Source organism: Apis cerana, linkage group LG6 (genome assembly GCF_029169275.1).
Source record: "Apis cerana isolate GH-2021 linkage group LG6, AcerK_1.0, whole genome shotgun sequence".
Taxonomy (NCBI): Eukaryota; Metazoa; Arthropoda; class Insecta; order Hymenoptera; family Apidae; genus Apis; species Apis cerana.
The window spans coordinates 11,703,365-11,726,319 of NC_083857.1; the positions used below are offsets into that span (position 1 = coordinate 11,703,365).

General features: G+C 35.3%; 1 protein-coding gene and 1 long non-coding RNA gene across 4 annotated transcripts in view; one reads left to right on the top strand and one right to left on the bottom strand.

The window, feature by feature from the left end:
* LOC133666267 (uncharacterized) overlaps window positions 1-21,942 on the bottom strand; it is a 124,272-nt gene extending 102,330 nt beyond the window's left edge. For both annotated transcript variants that reach the window (XR_009830202.1, XR_009830201.1), the window contains exon 1: window positions 21,437-21,942. This is a non-coding gene — a long non-coding RNA (uncharacterized LOC133666267). The remainder of the gene's footprint in view (window positions 1-21,436) is intronic.
* The window catches only part of LOC107994067 (fat-like cadherin-related tumor suppressor homolog), a 466,334-nt gene that overhangs the window by 379,020 nt on the left and 64,359 nt on the right, over window positions 1-22,955 (top strand). For both annotated transcript variants that reach the window (XM_062076345.1, XM_062076347.1), the window contains one exon: window positions 22,764-22,870. In XM_062076345.1, the coding sequence (XP_061932329.1) occupies window positions 22,764-22,870 (107 nt within the window). The remainder of the gene's footprint in view (window positions 1-22,763; window positions 22,871-22,955) is intronic.

Here is a 22,955-nt window from a genome sequence, read left to right on the forward strand (position 1 = left end):
TTGAAGAAATTGAAATTCCTATGTACAAGTTAAAAGTCGATATTACGTTTGAAGGACCAATTTGCACACGCGCGCGCGCGCATACACACACACTTAATAAATCAATCAAACGTTTACAGCAAACACGAAACTTGTATGGAAAATGGGGATCATTTGGTTACACGGCGAATCAGGAGAATCATCGGGCGCTTTTGAACGTGGAATCTCGTCCACGAATCAAATTTCCATGGCGTGCTGCTCGTAATTAATCGATGGTCAAACTATTCGACGTGTCGTTATATCCGCATAGTTGGAGGATATTTTAACGTGGCGCGGCTGTGATGTTCAACGACACGTGAAAAAAAAACTCCGCTCGAACGCGACAGATGTTCGCAAATTCGTTGGCCGTTCGCCAACACTTCGTTATATACTTTATTTCCTATCTCTTTCTGAACCAGCTCTCGAATTGTTTTGTTTTGAATTTTTCAGCTATCGAGAAAAAAGGAGGGTCCTTTTTTTTTTTTTCGGTGACCGGTCTGACAGTATTTATTTTAACGGGCCTCGAGCCTCAAGTTGTTCCTGCCATTCGGTTAAGAATGGCATTCCGTGGAATAATGGGCCATTCACTTTGAAAGTTTCCGAAAGAATTATCCTCCCTCGAAGGAGGTAAAAGTTTCAGGCGTACGCGATATAAAGCACGACTCTCTATAAAGCTTTCAAAAAACTCTTTCGCGTGTGTGAATTTTTATGCATGCATTCCAATGAACCGCTCGTGGCGAGCTAAAAATCTATGGGAATTATGCATGAGTATTACCTATGACCGTATTTTCAAATTTTTTACTGCAATTTTTATTGAAACCGATCGAAACATCGTACGCGTTGCAGTTAATTGCTTAATACGACAACTATCCAGCTTCCGCGCTTTGATATCTTGGCGAATAAATTATACGTTGAAATTTAGGAAAATTTAATTTCGAATAAACGTTTTTATTTATTCAATAAGAAAAAAAAAATCTCGATCAACGTTAACATTTTTAATATTACGATTTATCACGTTTTATATCTTTTTGGTTTTTCATTTTGACGCGAATTTGATGAAATTTAATTTCAAAAAATTTTTTAGAACGAACGATTTTTATTTGTTGCCTTTTCAAAAAAAAATTTTAATCGAATCAAAAAATAAATAAAACCAAAAAATATTCCAAGAATTCGACGAATGAACATTTTTATTTGTTACCTTTTCGAAAAAAAATTTTAATCAAATCAAAAAATAAACAAATATATCACAATTTATAACATCTTTTTGGTTTTCGAAATTCGACGAAATTTAATTTCGTAGAATTGAACAAATAAAAATTGAAAAAAAATTCGATTATTTTCTAAAAAAAAAAAAAAAAAGAATAAATATCCGATAACTCTATATTCCTAATATTACGATATTCACAATTCCTCTTACTTTTCCTACAGCTTTCATTCCGACGGAACTCCTTACCTCTCGTGCAAAAATCTTTTCTCGCGCAGATTCTTTTTCGAAAGAAGCAGAAGCAGGCGGCGATGCACCGTTGAAAGATCGGACGGGCCACTTTAAAGGGGCCACCCAAGGAATAGGAGTGGTCCTAACAGTAGCTTCTTAGCCGAACACGATCCTCTTCATCTGTCAGCTTAACCACCTTTCATGTTTCATCTCCTTATAAGTAATACATCCGGGCTGAATGTAGCCGGTGAACGGTGCTAAGATCAGCGAATTATAAAAGGTGCCGTCTCTCCGCAAAAATTTCTTCGGAAAAACACGTGCCTGACAAAAGCGTGGCCATTTCTTTGGTTGACTGGCTCCGCCGAAGTTTTAATCATGGAAAGATGATAGTTGGAACGATATTTTTACGTGATATTTTTTATCAATGATTATTTATTTTAAAAAAAAGAAAAGTTCTTTTTCACGTTTAGATTGTTATCTATCATTATATGTAAACTTTCGAGAATATTTGAATAAAATTCGGGAATATTTTGTTTGGAAATTTTTACTTTATAATTACCGTTGTAAATAATCCGGTTGAATATTTAAGAAATTTTTAATGGCAATAAATTCTTTCGATCTAGATTTTCTTTTTTCTCCTATTCTTTCGAAAAATTTAAAAATAGAGACACTTATCAAAGTCTTTCCTTTGTTATTGTGATTCGTTCAAGAAATTTTTTTAAACGTTTATAACAAAAGTCTATCTATCATTTATTTTAAATTATACCTTTAATTCTCGTTTGGAAAATTTGTTATTTCACTTTATTACCCTTTGTAAGAGAATTCGAATATTTAACCCTTAACAATGCATTGAACAGGGCGAGCCGGGATCTCTCGAATGAAAATTAATTTCGCATGCATAATTAACGAGCGTGAAATTTCCGCGTTTAAAACGGTCTCAATCGGGACATAACGAGAAACATAAAAATATACCGGGTTACATTTTCCGTTGGTTAATTGGGTCGAAGTCGGCCAGAAGAGAACGACTTTTCCTAATTAGCGAATGAAACAAGCGGCTCGGTGAAAATGGCCTCGTTCTGGAAACATTTCCACCGATTGATTCGTAACACAGTGCACTCGTGAAAGATGTATGAAATTATTTGAAAATTGCTCGTTTGATTTACCATGAAGAATCGAGCATATGCAAAAGTCGATCAATTCCGTTTAAATTCATTTTTTTTTTTTTTAATTTTTGTCTTTGATTGATAATTAACTATTATTATTATTATATCCGATATTGAAATTGAAAAATTTCATAAAAGATGGATTAACGAGTTTCGAATCAATTACAAATTTTTAGGATTTATAGATGATGCACAACTTATGGGTTGAAGTCAATGATGATAATAATAAAGGAACTGTTAACCGAAATTCTATTTACTTACGAGAAAGAAATTATGATCGATTACAATCTCGTAACACGAGATTCATCGTGTAATAACGTTTAAAGAATTTATCCAGAATTTTATTCCCGCTTTACGAGAAGAGAATTATGATTGATTACAGTTCATATTATCATAATACGAATTCTACGAATCGATCTACTGACTCTACGGTATTATATCATATCACGTGTCCAATATAATTTGCAAGTTGAACAACATTACAACAAAATACAAAAAAAAAAAAGTGACATTTTTCATACCAATGCGTTTGATCAAACCTTTCACTTTCATCCTCCACTCTGTTTTCATCTAACATTTCTCGAACAAGTGTAAATTAACCTTTGATAACAGAGTTTACGGGCACAATTCCACGAAGAAAGAAAAAAAAGAAGAAAAAATTTTGTTATTTCGTTCACATTGGTACATTTCCGCTCCTCGATGCCTTTCGCTCGCGATGATTGCTTTGTCGAGGCAGAGCTTGCTCGATTTTTCACTCTCCATCTCTCTCTCTTTCTCTCTCCCTATATATATATATTTATCCTTCTCACACACGATCCATCCTTTTCTGCGTCTCTCCTAGTTTGTCTCGCACGCGCGATCCATCCTTTTCTCCGTCTTTCTTCCATAATTTCCTCCTCGTCCAACGAACAATCACTGTAGTATGCTTGGAAAGGAGGAAGCGAGTGGAGAGCCGGCCAGTGGACGGACAGACAGTGAACGTCTGGAAAATTGGAAGGCGGACCTCGTTCGATTTTCCGACTCGATCTGCTTCTCCCTGCTTCTCGTTTGCCCTCCCACGAACCGTTAATAGCTCTATTTGCGCCTATTTTTTTTTTCTTCTTCTTCCTTTTTTCGATCCAGGGAGAAAATCGATTATCCGGGAATGCAAAAGAAGAGACAAGCGATTCGAGAAGGAATTATCGCCTTTCGAAACGATGTTGTTTTATAGCCACGTAGGATCGATAATCTTTCGTCCAGATATCGTTTATCCTTAGCCGGCAATTGATCGGATTTTTGGCATTGTTAGTTTAAACGAGTTCTTTACGAGATTTATGAGACGCGGGAAAAAAGGAAATTTAGTTGGAATTTTTCTATGAATTTTTTAATTTTCAAAAGAATTTACGTCCAGTGATTTTATCGATATTATGTTAATTTTTATAGTGATTTATAAAAATATTGAATTTTAAGGGAAAATTAATTTGTTCGAACAATTTTATATACGTTAAATCCATCGATTCCAATCGTTTTAAAATTTCTGAATTTCAATAAAACGAAAATTCCAATACTCGATACACGTCGAATATGTTTAATTCGAAAGATCCTCCGTCTTAAATAATCTTCGAATGCTAATAATATCTTTCTACGCACATTCTCCTTTATACGCGCAAATATCCACGCTCTAGTAAACAAACCAATTCATCTGTAAATAAAAACGTCTGAAAAACGAAGAGAAAACCTGATAATAAAATATATAGAAAGCTAATGAAAAATCGAAAACCTCCTCTCCTCTAAAAAAAATATCACAATCAACAATTCCACGTTTTAGATCCTCGTCTCGAAAAGCAACGCAGAGAGCAACTTGAGTCTCGGTTAAAGCACATTGGACCGACTCCTCCGTACAATTACATAAGTTTTCCGCGACAACCGCGGAACCAGTCCCCTCGCTGTCGTGTCACGATATGATCTCGGCCGGTTCCGTCCGTGTCGTAACCACATCTCTTCCTCTCGGCCCTTTTGACCACCTTCTCTTCAAGGGCTCCCTGAAGACAATTGGCCGTGTCCGGCGAAATTACACGCGAAGACCGGCGGCCGCGGTTTCGACCGGTTCCCGGGGCTGCAAAAGATGGCGGTACCGTGTAGCACGTGTCACGTGAGACGTGTACTATCAATCACACGCGAGAAACGTGTTTCTCGGAAGCTTGTGGCGCATTCTCGTGTCCACCGCGAGAAGCTTGAAATTTTTCATACAGGCTGGCTTGCACGCGATATCGAAGAGAAATTGGCCGATTGCCAGTTTTTATAGTTTTATGGTATTACGGTACGTATGATGATTATTTGAGGTTATGTGTGTAAGTATTGGTATCGCGTCGAAGAATGCACTATTTTTATTATTATTATTATTATTATTATATGGAATTTTAAAGGAGTGGAAATATAGAAAAGTATACATAAGTGGATGCTGGAAAGTGCTTTATTGCCAGACAAAGTTAATGGAAGTTAATGTGGAAGTAGGAAAGGCGATATTGAACTTTTAAGAATAAGAAAGTGGAAATAAGATGAATTGTAATCGAGTTGTTGAACAATTAAATGAACGAATGCTTAATTTGATTTATTATTAATGTAAGTTGGATTAGAATAAATAAGTGACGAATATCGGACAATAAAACGTTGATATCAATAAATATGGAATAATGGTAGAATGATGAAAATTTTTTTCCTTGATTTGTAACATCTGTTCTTTTCTCACCGAGATACTTCGTCGTTCTTAAATATTAGTTTTCTCTCGAGAAATTCCATTCTTCTTTTTTAATAGTAATAATGTCTCTTATTTAAACGTTGTTTAAACATTTAAATGTCAAGTTGGTTTCATCATATCTTCTCGATCAAAACAACTATGTAACCAAGATTTCTATCGAAACATAGATGGAAATGTAATTTGTTTCTTGGAAAATGTTGCATCAAGGATTAAACAAAGTTACGCTATTATTTTATATATTTTCAAAGAAATGTCATGAAATGTTATGCTCGTTGCATCTTTTCAAATAAATAATCGCTGTCAAAATCGAGATCTGTATAAAAACAATATAGACGTTAAATTAAGCACCTCGGATTGATAAAAATTCTATATTTACACCTAACTTCATGTTAACTCTGAATTTCATAAAACCTTCTAAAGAAAACCTATCGAATTTGCATTATGAAATTTATTCAAATAATATTCGATATCAAATCTTGAAATTCTTCGGATTTCTTTCTCACACTCCCCATAAATCGACAAGGAATCTCGAAGTTGAAACAACTTGTCGGTAAAAAAAAAAAATTTTTTTTGCGCTCGATTCAATGTACAGGGAATATTTTACGATTCAATTTGCAAGCATTAAAATGTAAAGGAATTAAGTGGCTCTTAAGAAAAAGAGAGAGAAAGAGAAAGAGAAGGTTGGAGGGTCTTGATGGTTTATTGAAGTCATTCCTCATCTTTATTGAAATTCTTCTTTGAAAAACACCGGTTAATATTTTTTAAAACGCAAAATAGCGAGCGATTTTACTTGCCACCGCTCGAATTGTTCCCACGATTTCGTATTTCCTTTGTTTGTTCGAGGGAAGTAATTTAATCGACGTATCAATTTATCGTATTATTATCGTCATTATTATTTTTAAATCACCTTTTTTGCCCGTGAATTTACTTGAAACTTGACATTTTATTAATATTCAAAAACTCGGATTAATTATCGAATAACGTTGATTAAAATTGCCATAACCATCTTTTACAAAGGTTTCCGTTTTATGTATATACACACTTTCTTAATTAACCTCTTGATTAATAGACGAAGAAAAACAAAAGCGATTAAGCTCTCGAGATAATTAAGATTCGATCCGGTAAATCACTTTCGCCCTCTTCCTTTAAAAATCACTCTCTAAAATCGACTCTTATCCCCCCTTTCGTTATTAATCTGATTCCCAATAAATAGTGAAACAACAAAACCCAAAACTTTCTTCGAAATTGAATCTCTTCTCCAACTCGAACCTCGTCATCGTACGAGATTTCATACAAGAAGAATAATCGTTTCCGATTTTTCCTACTCTACCATTATTCCTGGAAAAATGGAGGAGGAATTTCGACGAAATTTGGTTAAAAAAAAAGAACACTTCCCCGCGAAAATGTTCCACTGATCTGGTGGAAACGTGACCAGGAAACGGACGGGTCGATCAAAACGGGCGTAAAAAGCCAAACAGGGTGGCGGATATCATGGGGAAATAAAATCGGTTCCATTGTTCTCTCGGAACTTCTCTCGTTCCTTTGTCCTTTGAAAACTGCCACTCTGCTTTCCATACAACGCTTTTCCTTTTTTTTTTTTTTTTTCCACCGCGTTTACGACACCGCGACTTCGATCACTGCACCCCACCATCGGTAATTTTTATCGTATTCAAGCGATAAAACGCGCCCTCTTTCGTAAGGAACCACACCTCCGCCGCATCCGGATGTTCCTCCCCGTCACGTGATTGCATGCATAACGAGTTTTCCTCCCGGGACCTGGAGGAGGCGCTCTTGAATACTTGTAAAACGTATTCGTATCCGACGATTTCTCGCCCATCCCCCCTCCTCCCTTCTTTTTCCTAGCCACGATATGAATATATCGCGTGCAAGGAACGGCAACTCTTCGCCGTTTCGCGAAAAATAATCCCCGCCACTCAATTCCGTTCGTTATTCATCGTTGCATGACCGAGGAATTTTTATCGAATGTTCCGAACGATATGAATAGAAAATTTTCCATTCTTTAATTAAACTTAAAGATAAGATAAGATAAATTTAAGTTTCGAAATTAAAGCAAGTATGATAATAATAAAAATATAATATTTCGATTTTTTCGTTTAAGTGAATATATCTTTTAAACGAACGTAGCGCTAAAAATTTAGAAAAAATCGACGACGATCCGAATTTCGATGAAATTCAATCTCCTTTTGATTCTTTTCTTTTCTTTTCTTGCTCTCGGAATAGAAGAGAATATTTTCCCCGTGAAAAACTGATATTTCCTTAAGCATCATGGCAAAAATTTCAACTTTTTTTTTCAAAAAAAGAAAAAAAGAAAACAATAAGAAAACGAGAAGAATAGGGAGAAATAATTCGATCATGAGAGAAGGAAATTTCGGCGACAGGTTGTGCAATTGTAGCTCGACGAACCGGAGCATTTTCTATTCAACTTTTAACAGAGAGAAGGAGGAGGGGAACCCCTTTTTTGCTGTCGTAATCGGACAATTTTCTCTCTGTCCCGTTCCCTAACGTAACTCCTGGCTGCCTGTTATCGACACCTTTATTTCTTCCTTTCCTCCTCGACCATCCTCCTAAGTATCGCTCCACCTCAATTACCTCGACGCCTATTATACGGAAGGATTGATCAACCGGACGTTTTATTCCCGACGTAAAACTCTATCAATCGTCGGTCGATAGGTGAAGCTGTAACGCTTTCCATCCAGTTCTTCCATTTATCTTCGCCCCGATCGATGGCCGTGGTTATAACGTATGGATGGGTATCGATTTATCGGTATTATCGTCTTTAACCATCGACAATAAGAAGGGTAGAACCGTTTGAGGGAGCGGTTTTAATACCGTATCCTTTTTATCCTTGCGTTTCCGTTTTCGAAATATAAGCGTGTGTCATATCGTTTTTCGCAATGTAAAGAAAATAAGTTATAAATGGTTGTAATAAGATTGTAAGTCCCTTTTAAACGTACTCGAGGTATTCGTGATTCTTCTTTTTCCTCTCGTTCTGTTCTTGTTCTCGTTTTATTTCGTGGTGCAAACGAGTTCCTCGATCTTCGTTCGGTAAAGCGGATAAAAGAGATTCGCGGGGGAAATACGAGGAATCGAGAGTTGGTAATTGGTCGGATGGTGGCTATTACGATTTTTGAAATTTTTTCCCAAGGATAATTTTATAGCGGACGGAATTGTACATGCGTGTAACTAAGAATTATCACTCTATTTTTATGGGACGAGAGATAAGTTTCTGAATTTATCGGCGGTTGAAATTAATTTTTATCTTTTTTCGAGACGTGGACGTTAATTATTGGGAAATTATACGATCGATCCAAATTTTTTTTTCATCCTCTAAACGGTTCTCTTCGAACATGCAAAACTCAACATATCCATTGAACTATATATTGCTTAAGCAATATTTAACTATATTAATCTATGTTTTCACACGTTTAGGATATCCTGTATATACGCGGATGAAATCTGCCTTGGAATGATCAGAAATATCAAAAAAGTGGTTAAAGAGATTCGTAAATCGTTTAGCCAGCGGAGCAATATAAAGTGAATAGCGCGTAAAGCGCGACAACTCTGCTCTGCCCTCTGGAGACCTCTCGTGGAAGCTCTGATGGTAGATTTGACTCGTCCATATCGTAAAACGTTCGTGAAACTTCGTGTACTCTTAATATTTGTTTTTTGATCGAGAAATGAGTGTCTGGCTGGTGAACGGTAACTTCTTACTGCGATCGATGAAATGGTATTGGCTTAAAAAGGGAGCAAAGAAGAAGGACAAGGAAGTACAAGGTTGCATCTCGCGCATTATAGTCGTAATTCCCTGTAACCGACTTTGTACGTCGTCGACAGAAAAGCTTTCTAGTATTAAAAGGAAATAACGACGTTCTTTGAAGTCATTCTTATAGTTATTTTCATAGCGTGGCGCTCGTTTTCCTTTCGTTACCTCTGGAAACTTTTCGAACGTGATCGGAAATAGAGGTTATTAGTCACTTTTTGTTCTTTTTTTTTTTCGAACGAGTATTCGTTCGTTCGATCTTAATTGAATTTCAACAATATTCGTGTGTTTCAACGATATTTAGACGAAGTAAAAAATATATAATACAGTATATTAATTATTTCTTGGACATGGCATAACCTCTAACAATATTCAATCCAATCTATCGTGTAACGAATATAGATTGCAACGTTAATTATTTGCTCGCACTGTAAAATTAAATTTGAGTCTCCGAATTTACATCAAACAATTGCAATCACGTAAAAATAAATAAATAAACTCGTTCGTTTCAAAAAATGAGAGAAACCATGTTCTTGAAATATTCTTTCTTTCTTGTTCCATCCTGATATCTCAATCCAAATATAAAATAATTTCTGAAAATTCTTTTATTGTCTTTGCTCTCACGTGCAATTGTCCTATTGTCTCTGATCATAAATAAAACTCCTTGTGATCCATCTATCCGTACAATGGCACGGAGAGATTTACGATACCAACAATTATCGTTAAATCATCGTCTATCATTTAAAATATCAATCTCTTTAGACGATCAGATCAAAAATTATAAAAATTCAAGGAAAAAGAAAATAACTTGATCTTAATTTAAAACTTGTATCTGAACACTCGAGTAAACATACATTAATTCCAATATTTCCATATTTTTCCACCGTCAAACCCCGTGTTTCGATTGATTCTTGTTTCAATCGTGCTTTCCCGCTCTTATCAGCCTCGGCTAGTGCTTTTCCGCTCGAAACGGCGCCAATTCCGTTTGCAACGATTCACGTGCACCGTCCAATCGCGTTTCAATATGCCAGCTCCCATTTCGATCAGTCTTAATTCGCATTGTTGCACTCTGATCAGTTTCAACTTGCAACTATCGACCAGTTGGAACAGTTCATCCTCTTCCTCCATCGATTTTCTCACCTGTGAATCCAAACTCGTTGCGTGTATCGAAGATCTTCGATCGAGATGGTATTAATAAATATCTATACACAATAATCTCTCCATTGTTTTCTCGAATAAGTAATAGTAATTTTTCTAACGTTTATCGTTATATCATTAGAGCGTTGCCGTTTACGAGCGAATAAACAGCGGAACGAGATCGACAATGACTTCATACCTCATTGGATTCGAACGTTCACCGATCTAATTAAAGGAACGAACGAGGAAACGAGGGATTTTTATGAGAATCGTGGTTCTTCCCTCGATTTACACCGGTACCACGGCGCCGGAGTAATTTAGATTTAACGAAGAAAGGTCGAACGTACTTCTTCCGATGGGATAGCAAGACCTTATTTCGCCACCTGTTAATTTTACTTTTCTCGTCGTTGGGTTCGTTTGTAGAATCGTCGATTCTATCGAGATAATTATTCGATGAAAATTGTTCCATAAAATTGTTTTTCGAGAAAATTTTTAACGTCTGAGAATCTTCACGCCTCGATATTTCTCAATCTAGCTTGAAATAATTTAAAAATTTAAACGTAATTGTAATTAAAAAATTCGAGGAATTTTTTATAAATCAATTCCGAGTACAAAATTTCACAAAATGGGTTCACGAAAAATCAATTTTCAATCTTTGAAAATAGAATAATCTCGCACGAAAGAATTTAAAAAAAAGAGAGAGATAGAAAGAAAAGAAGAGGGAGAGATTTATTTCGTTTATTTCTTTTTTATCCTCTGTACGTCAGATGCCAGTGCAAGAATGCAAAGAATCGTAGAATCAGGGTGAAACTTCAACGACACTGTCGTTTAGAAAAAGTATAACAAAGTATAATACAAAGGAACGCAAAGGAATCGAACGAAAAGCTGTTCAATGAAAGTTCAATAACGTTGAAGAGGTTCGTGGCGACTGGTAGAGTTATTTTGCGCGGCTGTAATGGGCCACGATGGAAAACCAAGAATATAATGAGTTTACGTACACCGGTGAAAATAATGGTGACGACGGGTACGTGTACAGACTCGTTAAATTAAAACTTTCGCATCCCCCTTCCTCGTCACTCCTGCGCATACTGTAGACAAAGAAGATCGGGTCACAACGATGAACTTATGGTTTTCCCTTTTTCTTCTTCTTCTTCTTCTTCTTCTTTTATTTTATTTTATTTTATTTTGTTTGCTTTGTCCATTTTAAACTCGTCATAACGATGAACTTATGGTTCTTCCCTCTCTTTTCTCTTTTATTTTATTTTCCCCTTTGCTTCGTCCATTTTAAACTCGTAATAACGATGAACTTATTCCTTCTTTCTTCTTCTTCTTCTTCTTCTTCTTTTATTTTTATCGTTCTATGTTTGTTTGCTTCGTCCATAATATTAAATTCGTCAAAACAATGAACTCAAAACTGGTTTTTCTTCTTTTTCCCTCTTCTTCCTTTAATTTTATTTTATTTTATTTTAATTTTTTTTTTTCGTTCATCCATAATCGTCATAACGATGAACTTACAGTTTCTTTTCTCTTCCCTCTTCTCTTCTCTTGTTCTCGTAGTTTTCCTTCTCTCGTTTTTGTTTTATCTATTTTTCATATACATATAATTTCGATATGAAGGGAAGAAAATTGCTGACGCGGGAATTTCACGATTCATAAGATATTCGAGCGACCAATGATCGCTGAAAAGAGTCCCACTATTCGAGAAATTCCGAAAGGGAAGTCGGTATTGATTATATTCTCAAGAATGCGAGCGCTCGACGGACGGGGTCGTTAAACCCGATTTACATGACGCGACAGAAGAAACGGGAAAACGCGTGCACCTCTTTGGTGTTTCTCGATCCCAGATTTATCCGACCGGATACGAAACTAATTATTCGTGAAAAACAATAATATCGCCGTGGAATACTTTGTGTGTGTCAGAGAGAGAAATTAATTTTTAACCGAGATGATTTTAACGATGCAGCCAAGATTTTTTTCTTCCCAATTATAATTTTAATCATCGATCTTGAAATAAGTAGAAACAATCTATTTCTTATAACGTAAGATCTCTTTGCTTGAATATCGTTACGTTCATTATTTGTAAGCTATGACAAATGCGATTCGTGAGAATTTAATTTTGATCGATCGATCACATAAAACTAATCGAGAGAACGTATTAATTTTCTACTTATTAATTTCGTAATAATAGATTGGAAATTTATTGGATATCGAATCGAATACCAATACGGTGTTAAAAAAATAGAAAAATAAAAATTTTTTCATTTTTTCAAAATCTCGAATCTACAGGAAAGGGTTTTTTTTTCATTTAATTAGAAATTAATCAATACTACGAAATCTTTTGTGCAAACGATCAATAAAATTAAACAAGATATTCTAAATGTCAATTGACAATCCTAAAAACAAATTTAAATCAATTTTAATTCGAGTAATCAACGAGTGATCGAGGAAAAATCTTTTTTAAAATTTGTCTTCGACGATGGTATTTCATTAGATATTTATCCGATTTCAAATTCCAGAGAAATTGATATTTTAGCGCAGACCAAGCGCCACCACGCGTCACGTTTTAAAACGACACGTACGCGACCGTGGCGCCTTCGTCGGGTGGGCGTTTTTTACTCGTTAAAAGCATTTCGTGAAAACGCGTTTTCGATCGGGCTCGGCGACAATTTGCCCGTGGCGATTTGAATCAGGAACGCGTCGAAGAATTCGCCCGAACAGACGCCACCTCGTCCGTTTCGTTCTGCACCGGTTGATGCTTTTATCTCGCCAACGATTTGCCCCGTACTCGTTACTCTTTTCTCTCCATTTCACGCTGTCGAATTTCCGCCTGGCTTTAAGTCGTAAATAGCCCGCCGCAAATGAACATTCGGTTCCAAGTGAAATCGCATACCGCGTTATTTGCTTACGAGCAATTGAGAATCGGTGTTCGTGCTTTCGCGTGTATTCATCCACGATAAATTAACAAGGGACAGATTAAATATATTTTAGAGTTATTTACGATGCAAATATCATCTCCATCGTGATTCCCCGCTACGAGATACTTGAGATAACTCATTTGATCCTTGATTTATTTAGGATATTTATTATTTATTAAGGATATTTGGATCCTTAAAACGATCTTCAAACAACTTTGACCGCTACGATCTTCCCGTACGACTTTCGGCTAAATGATTTTGATCCTCGATCCGCCTTAAGCGGCTTTAACCGTTCGTCGAGTACTCTTCGAGCGATCTTTTTTATTATCCTCTTACCGTGATCTCGATCGTCTGAAATGATCTCGACCGGTTAATTTTATATCGATGATTTTTCTAAACCAATATTATTTTTCGAAGTAAAAACCTCCTTTACGAAGTTCTAGCGCGACGTTTCTTCACGGATCGTAATCGTAAATTCCTTGGGAGAAATATGGCGAGCAAAGAGGGTACTTTTACAGCGTTCCATTGCCCATCCAACCATCTTGAATGTAAATTCCGCGGATAGGGTGTAACGACTAAGCGCGTGAACAGGAATTACGCACGTACGTTATTACGTTCCGCCTGTAACGTATTCCAAACATGCACAGAATGCTCGATAATGTTCTCCTTATACAGTGCCACGCTTGTGAACCTAAGATTATTACACGTATTATCCCAACTTATATTACTTTATTTTAATTCTATCACACTCCTCCAACTTCTTTCTCTTCTAACTGTTTTCGTAAAGAAAAATAAGAAAAGGAAGCAAAGGGAGAATATATGAGAACAGAAAGAACTTATTTTTTTAAAATGCATTCATCGAGATCATTCTCCTTCGAATTAAAAAAACAAAAATTGCCAAGAAGAGAAGAGAAACGCGATTAGAGACCGAAGAGAAAGAAAGCCTGTTTCACGAGGTCCGATGTTCCTACACCATTCCTTTTCCCGCGCATCCTCCAATCGTCTGGAACAAATTTTCTCACGCTTAATTTTCCTCATTGGTAATTTAATCGATGCGGCCACCTCGTAACGGGCGGAATCAATCGCCTTACCGTGCGTAAGAGGCTTTCGCCACCCCTCCCTCTCGACCCCCTCCCCTTCCAACAAATGAGCCTGCATTCGAGAAACATCTCTTCTTCTTTAGAAACGTTCGAAAGGTGTTTCCAGGTTATTAAGCAGAAATCTATTAAGAGGAGCATGGTCGTCGAGGGAGAGAGATTATCGTACGATTTCGAGCGAAGATATATCGGGTGTCGAATAGACGTTGAAACGAGTGACGAGAGGAGTAAGTCGAATATATACATTTCCTTTCTTCGAGTCGTAGGTAGAAGTCGAAAGATGGTAATATCCGAACGTATGGGCGCGGCTTTCGAAGGAAAATGGAATGACCGGAGAGAATTTTATTTATAGTGATTGGGAATCGATGCGTGCTTTAACCGTGGAAACACGTATCGAAGAAATCTTTGCAGGTTTTATTCGAATCTTTCTGCTTTCGAATATCGACGAATACGAGGCGAGAATACTTTATAAAAGATCCGTAGAATAGTTTAGGAAAATATCAGACTTCCTCCCCGCCAATTTTTTCTAATCCTTTCCCCTTGTAATCTTCCTCTCTTCAGCGTTCCTCCTTAACAGGGGGACAATATTAGCGGCCAAACGGGTTAAATATTATAATGAACGCAATGATACGCAAACCCTTCCATTTCGCTTGTTACTCTTGATTGAACGCTCGACCTCGGATACCTCATCCTCCACGATTCAATCATATTCCGCTTCGTTCCCCTCGGATGGAAACGGCCAAGGAAAAAATGTCGAGCGCCGATCTTCACCCCTCCCTCCCTCCGATCTACGAATCCATCGATCCACCGAATAAAGTCCGGAACAAAGATCAACGAGGCTTCCCCTCCCCGTAGAGGGCAAGTCGCACGATATACACTCGCAGTCTATTTGCGACGCGAGAGAGTTTAAAGTGTCGCGCGGTTAAATCTGGGTTAACGATCGTTCCATAGTTCACCGTTCCGTGCCTCGAAACTCGAGAGAGAGAGAAAGAAAGAGAGGGAGAGGGGGAGAGAGAGGGAGAGACGGAATAGAATTCGATGAAAGAATGGGAGTGGAGGGTGAAGAAGGGTCTTTCGACCATAAGATTGCGCGTTTTCCGTTCGAAGGCAGGATTCGAGGAATCGATCGGTGTTTCTGGAGAAGGAGGGGGGCGTTACAAAGAGCGAAATGCCCCGCGAAAACGAATTCCCTGTCTTCTCTTACGAGGAGACGCAGAGTGGTATCAGCCGTTTATGGAATGGGATAGGTCCGGGGTTGGAATTAAAAACGACGAGATTCTCGAGATTCGAGCAGTTTTTAACGCCTTCCAAAGTTGTCCAAGGTCTCCCTCTCTCCGCGAGATAATTTCTTTCTTTTTAAGAACATTTTTTTTATAGTGGTAAAAGTTGAGATAAGTTGCGAAGATACTTTTAATCAATTTTCATGTTGATTAAAAGACTTTTTTTCGATCTCTTTTATGAGCAGTGTAAATTATTCATTGATGAATATCTCTTTTCTTTTTCATTTGGAAGGATTTTCTTCGAATAAAATGAAATTTCTCTCAATCTTTTCAGAGTGGTGGGATGTAAAAATGTGTCGGTTGTAAAAAAGATTTGTAAAATTAATAACGAAAATGCATGAATACATGAGTATATGTTATATAAAAAATTATAGAAAATCTAAGCTAAAATTTTGCAAAAAAGATAGAATTTTTTAATAGAAGCGTGAAACGTTAAGAATCACTCCTTATTTACGCGTATTCATCGTATTTTTATGAATAAAATTAAAAACACGAAGTCTAAATAGAAACTTGTTTACGTTACGTTATGTATTACGCGCATTTTGCGTATCTTCAAATTTCCCAATGAATGTGCAAAATTTGCGATAAAGTTATTCGCAATTTTACTTGGCAAATATAAACATGCAATCATTCTATAATCACGAATAAGAGGAGGATAAATTACGTTTGACAAATTGGACGATGTAGGGAAAACAAACTGGTTGGTGTTTTCGATCTACTTTGCTTCGAAAGTTTTTCTTCGCTCCAGTTTCCAACTCGTGGTATTTATTCTTGCTTCCTTGATGATATTTTTTTTTTTTTTTTAGTTCAGGTATCAGACCGTTCTCGGTAAAATTGTAAAAGTTCAAAGTTGTATTACTGGTCGAGTATCGAGCGATAACATTAACTTTGCAGAAGTTGGCAATGTAATCCTCTCTAGGATTATCACGAGCACAATGCTTATATGCATGCAATGTGCTCCATAGAACGTGTGAATATTTAAAATTACCTCCCTTCTCGAAATTCCTTTAAAAATAATTCAATTTCACTTCATTCGATAAAATCATCGTTCTTCGAAACATGACAAATTTCCTCCGTTTAATTAAATATTAAATGTTAAATATTTTTCAAATTTACATAGAATATCCAAATATTCTTCGACCCATTATTTCCATACTATTCTCTTCTGAAAACAAAATTACCAAATACGATTCCTCCACATAACTCGCGCCAACTTATTATTTCAAATTCGTATTCTATCGATAAAATATCCAAACTTGTTCGACCCATTTTTATAACTTACTTTACTTTACTTTATATCGATCTATTATATTCAAAAAAAAAAAATTCTTCCCTTGTCTTGAGATCCAATTCGACCGGCTAGCAACCGCTTCGAGTGCTATCACGATTCGCAAAGCAACTCGTTTTTATCTCATCCGAATCAACTAAAGAAGTTATCGATCGCGGAATTATTAAATTATTTGCCACGCTTCACGCTCGATCCCGTGTTATACTCATTCCGGATCGTGGATCGTGATCTCGATTTTGTCACACTTTAATCGTGGATCGAACGTGGCGTAACGGTCGAGCAGCGCGAATGGTTTACGACACGGTCGTCGAATTCGTGCGGCGGCTCGTTAGAAACGCGTCAAATTGGTCGAAACGAATCCTGATATTCCTCTTCGCGTGTGTTTTCCTTTTAACGATGCTGAGATCGTATCCTTTCGAAAGGACGAAGATGTTTTTTTTCTTTAAATAGAATTTATTTACAAAATAAAAAAAGAAGAAATGACGGAATATGTTTCGAGAGGATAGGCTGATAAAAAAGATGTTTTAACGAAATGTTTTTAACATTTTATATTTATATGCGTACGCATGTAATGCTTTCTCTTGATAGCAGTAAAATATCTTTCGAGAGATTGAGATATAAAAAAAAAGATATTTCCATAAAATGTGTTGTATACAATAATAATGCTATGATATTGTAATAATATTTGTATATGTAAATGCTTTCTCCGAACAATGATGGAATATCTTTTAAGAGAATGAAGGAAATATAAAAAATATTTTTATAAAATATTTCTAACGTTTTTATAAACTGTTGCTCGACAATAAGTGAAATTATAAAAAAAAAAATAATTGTATAAAAATTGAATAAATAAATAAAATAAATGGCGTGACTGAAGATTTCTTTAAATTGAATCATAGAATTTTTAATCTTTATCTTATTTCAATTATATATATTTATATATTATGTTATAAAAAAGGTATTAAGTTATTTAAAAAAAATTTGTATAACATTTATATAAATCAATTAGATATATTAGATTTGATATCATTTACTAATACTTTCACACGTCTATAAAAATTTAAACAACGAAAATAAAATAACTATAATAAGTATGACAAAGAAATTTTTTCATTAAAAAACAATACTGTGATATTTTTCGATAGTTGCGTTTCAAAGGAAACAGTCTGTATACACGAATATCGATTGACTGTTGGATAAAATCGAGATTTGATCCAAAAATACTTCACTGTTATTCCAACAAGTCGTTTTATAACCGGTAAATTTAATGGTCGTAAAACTACACGCGTGTTTCGCGACGACTATGGCTGAATATGGATGATACAATTATTGATAATGGTAATTGTTTCCTGTTGTCCGTCGCGTAAAATCGTCTCCGTAAGTTTTAACGATGGAAAGAAGAGTGCTGAACGGATGAGAATGTCGCGAATATCTTCTCTTGGAATGGAAATTAAAATTTTTCTCATTCAATTCCAGTTGAATTTCTTGCAAGGAAACGAATAAAAACTATTTAGCGATAAAAATTTTAAAGATTTCTTTTTCTACCTCCTTCTTAGAGTCAGTATAGATTGGTGATTTTTCAAAAAAAAATCTTGAAAGAAAAAAAGAAATTTAAAAGATTTTAATATTACTTTAATATTTAAATTTTAATATTTCAAATTTTTAATTATTAAAAGAAAAAACGTTTGAAGTCTACAATACTGGATATTGACGGTATACATTTGTATTCATTAAGTAATAATTGCCTGATGATGTCATTAACAGTGAGTAATAAGAAAAATATAGAAAGTTCGAATGAATATTAATTCGTAAGTGTAGAATGCAATGAATATTTATTTCCATTCCATTGAATTTTCCTTTGCATAAAGTTACTACGGATATTCTTAGAAGCAACGTCGTGTATATCTCATCACATTCGCCCATTCAATCAAAACATTCATGATTCGCATTCCACAACACGCCCAATACTATATTAGAATATTAATCATAGTAGAATCGGAACATAAATATCCTCCGATGTCAGGATCAGATTATGGGAACTGCAAAATCGTATCTAGCGCATTCATCTTTGAAACGTGGTATTTGACATAATACTCTGTATAATACGCCGGTGATTGGCATAGTTATATTAATTGGTTACGATTTCAATCGCCATTAGCTTTCTAAATGGACAATGATGTGAAACGGTTGGGAACTCGAAGAGGTTAATTCGTCTGATCGAAGTGATTTATTGTTTATTGCTGGCAAATCGAATTGCTGGTCGAGATTCAAACTCTCCTATCTGTCATTTGCCGGCCGAGTGCTTCAATCGATTAAACTCCTCACAAATCGGCCACAAATCCTTTTTTCCTCGTTCATATTGACAACGATTATCTGTAAGCCAGCTTAATAATTCCGACCTAACGATTCGTGATAACAGGTAGATGAATTTCAAATAAACGTAAACTATGACTGAGAATATTTATGGATTTATGCAAAATTGGAATATACAAAAGTTTATTGCAAAAAAAAAAGAACGCGAAATAAAGTACGATGAAGTATATGACACATGAGAAGAATGAGGCAAATTTTTATTTAATCTTAATTTCTTTAGTCGTGTTCATACGAATTTTATTTTGTATAAAAATTCGCAATGATTAATTATTTAGAGAAATGTGAAAAAAAAATTTGATATCCATAAAATTAAATACCAATCACACGTATACCGTTAAAATTTTACATAGTTGATCGTTTTACTTTCTACGTTAATTAATTCAGTTACCAACTTCTATAAATCCATTAGGATTTCTAATAGGATATCCATGTTTCGCATTTGATGTGATTACACGCACATACGATATCTATTTCGCATTAATGCAACACAATATTTCAAGTTTGGATAGTAAAAAAATTCTCGCATTTTAATAGTATATATAAATATTAAAATACTAAAATATCCGTCCACGAATAAAACGAGATTACTACGCTCGCTTAAAGTGGTAAATAAAGAGTAAATCTCGAATTGAATTATGGAAAATCTAGTTTATCGCGTGTTTTATCGTGCATAATAATCGCGAATGGTAGTGGAGGTTGGCCCGCGTTTTAACCCGTAAATTAATTTTGCAACAACCCTATCGACGTTCCTGTAATTGCAAATGTCAACTTCGTCCCGATGCATTCCGCGGCATCCAGCGAATAAATCGACGCGTACCAACCGCCGCAAATTCGCAACTTTCGAATAATCAATGTTAGATCGAGTTTCAAACTCGAATCGAGACGAGTGCACGTAATTTCCAAGTTGCCCGACCTATTTCGATCCGTGGAATGATGATTCTAATGATTGTGACCGACAACCGGATCAGATCTCGAATAACTCGATAATTTGCTTTATTATTTAATCCAATAGTCGAGGAGAGTCGAGCGAAAATAGGGAGAAGAATCCGTCCTCGCAAAAGCTAAATCTCTCTTGGATTTGGAAGATTTGGAAATGGGAATTGAGATTCTGACTTTGCTTCGAGATATTCTACGTAAGAAAATTGTATTCTATAAAAAAATCTTTCTGACTTTATCTTTCCTTCCAATTTTCTTAAAGCATGTCGAAAGTTTTGTGAAATATATTCAGATACAGATAGAAATGGGAAACTTGGTAAATTTTGAAGATTTTTCGAAATATTTTTTGAAATTTCAAAGTTATTTGACTCAATTGTTGATCAGATCACTGTTATATATTTTTCTCGACGAATTTTCCTTTTTCCGAATTTTCTTTAGATATATTAAATTATATTTAGTATTAGATATATAAATTCTATTCTTCTTTTCAAAAATCCATCACATCAATTAAAGATTAATATTATCAAATCGACGATTAAGAAAACTAGCGTATTGTCCAAAATTAAATTTTCTCATCCAAATAATTATAATTGTAATCCATTATATCCTCGAATGTACAATCGAAACGAAATCATTTCGCTTTCAACTTTTTCCGTTAGCTACCTTCTCTGTCTTATTCATTTACTCTCTATTTCTGTTGCTTTTCTTGCAACAGAAGGCAACGTTCCTCCTTTCCTCCCTCCCAATCCCGAAAAAAATTAAATTTGTAATGTTATTTAAATGAAAAACTAAGGCATGAAAAGCGAATATTGCTTAGCTTGGTATTTACCACTCTTCCTCCTTGTACAAATTACGTTCACGGATAGCGAATTTAATTTATTCTTTCCTTTTCCATCGGTCGCCATTAAACGTACAGCATGTGTCTACATTCTGAACTTGTCACGATTGAACGAGCAACGAAAACATATAATGCGTGTTCCTTGGTTACGCGATCGTGCAGGGTATATTCTTTGTACACGATTAATCGCAATTTAAATTCTTGAAATTTGATATGATGAATTTTTGAAAATTTTTAGCTATAATAAATTTCGTTCACGATAATCTTTAATTTTGATAAAGAAAAAGTTTTGAATCAATCGCTGTTCGAAATATTATGACAATGCTTTGAATATTGTAGAATACGTTGTGTGCAAATAGTTCTATTCTCGACTATTGAAATTTTTTCTTTTTTAAATATTTCCTAGACCACATAATAGAATAAATTAAATATCATTACCTCAAATCACTCGTTCTTTTTCTATTTTCTATTTTCTATCTTCTGCACAAGAAAATTTAACATAAAATCACAATTCTACATGAAACGCGAACACGAACAACGTGCACATCCCACTGAACTGAATTCGCCTACGATAATTAATCGATATCGCAAAATTACGAGTTCGATATCGATACACTCATATTACGTGCACAGTACGCGTAACAAATAAGATTGAATCGAAACATTCGAAAGATCAGGATTAATGAAGATGCTGGTCGCAAAATCCGAAGGCACAATTTACCGGCAGAACAAATCAGGGATAATCTTGATTACCATCTACATCTGCTCTCGTAATGCAACATCTTGGATTGCTAATTAATCGAAATCCCCTTCTCTACCGTCTCTCTCTTCGCCATCTTTCGGCCACCTTCGCGCTTATTCGTTCCTGATCGTTGCTCGCCAAGTATCGGATATGTTATCTTTTACGTTAATACCGTAATAAACCAAACGAGCGTTCATTGGACGGTGTAAAAACCCGTAAGGCAATGGAATCTCACAAAAACGATCGAAGAACATCGCGGAACACCGTGTGCAGGATGTGTTAACACAAGGAATGCGGTCCAATTTTTGCTCTAGCCGCGCGGGTGCTAGTCGCTGGCAAGCCGCCATGTACGTGCACGTCATTTCATATTGGCTCCTTGTTGCCTGACTATCTTGCAAGGTAATACTGAATCCTTCCTTATCTTTCGTAACCTGTATTTTTCTTATTCGCTCTTCTTTCGCCTCCTTTTTTTCCTTTTCCCTTCTTATTACTGTCGTTGAACATGTTTCTATTCACCTCGTGTCCCACGGAAATATCGAAAAGGTGAAAATGTTTCGCGATAACGTGGCGATTTTTAAATATTTTGGTATGGAAACCACGTTTGCCCGTGATTGGAGGTAGTTTAGTTTTATTTTGATTGGTGATGAAAGATCAAATTGATTTTTCAGCTTTTTTCGAGATAAAAGAGATAAAATGTAACAGTGAATTAGGTTAGGTTAAGCTAGAACTGAGAATCTAAATCGATTCGAATATTTTTTTATATTTTGATCGAAATGATAGTTTTCTATTCTATTCTAAGTGAAATTAGATATATAATTCGTTTTTCTATTCGATTTATTAAAGTATTTATTTAAAGGAAATTTTATTTAAATTGCAAAATCTTTTGTAAAATTCGAAATTAATTTCTATAATCCAAATATAATTGTAATCAATTCTATCTTAAGATTTGTGCCATTTGCTTTTCTTTACTTTTTTAATATGTTTATTATCTTTTATTCTAATGAAAATATTTTCTTATTTCAGGTAACATCAAGACAAAGGCCGTGCTCGACGTGGAATCGAAGAGAGGATACTGGTTAACGGTATACGCGCAGGATCACGGTGTAGTTCCTTTGAGTTCCAGTTTACAGGTTTGTATCAAGAAGATAAATTACATATATAATGTATTATATTATTCAGAAAAATATTACGCGTTTCGTAAGTTTTGTTAAGATA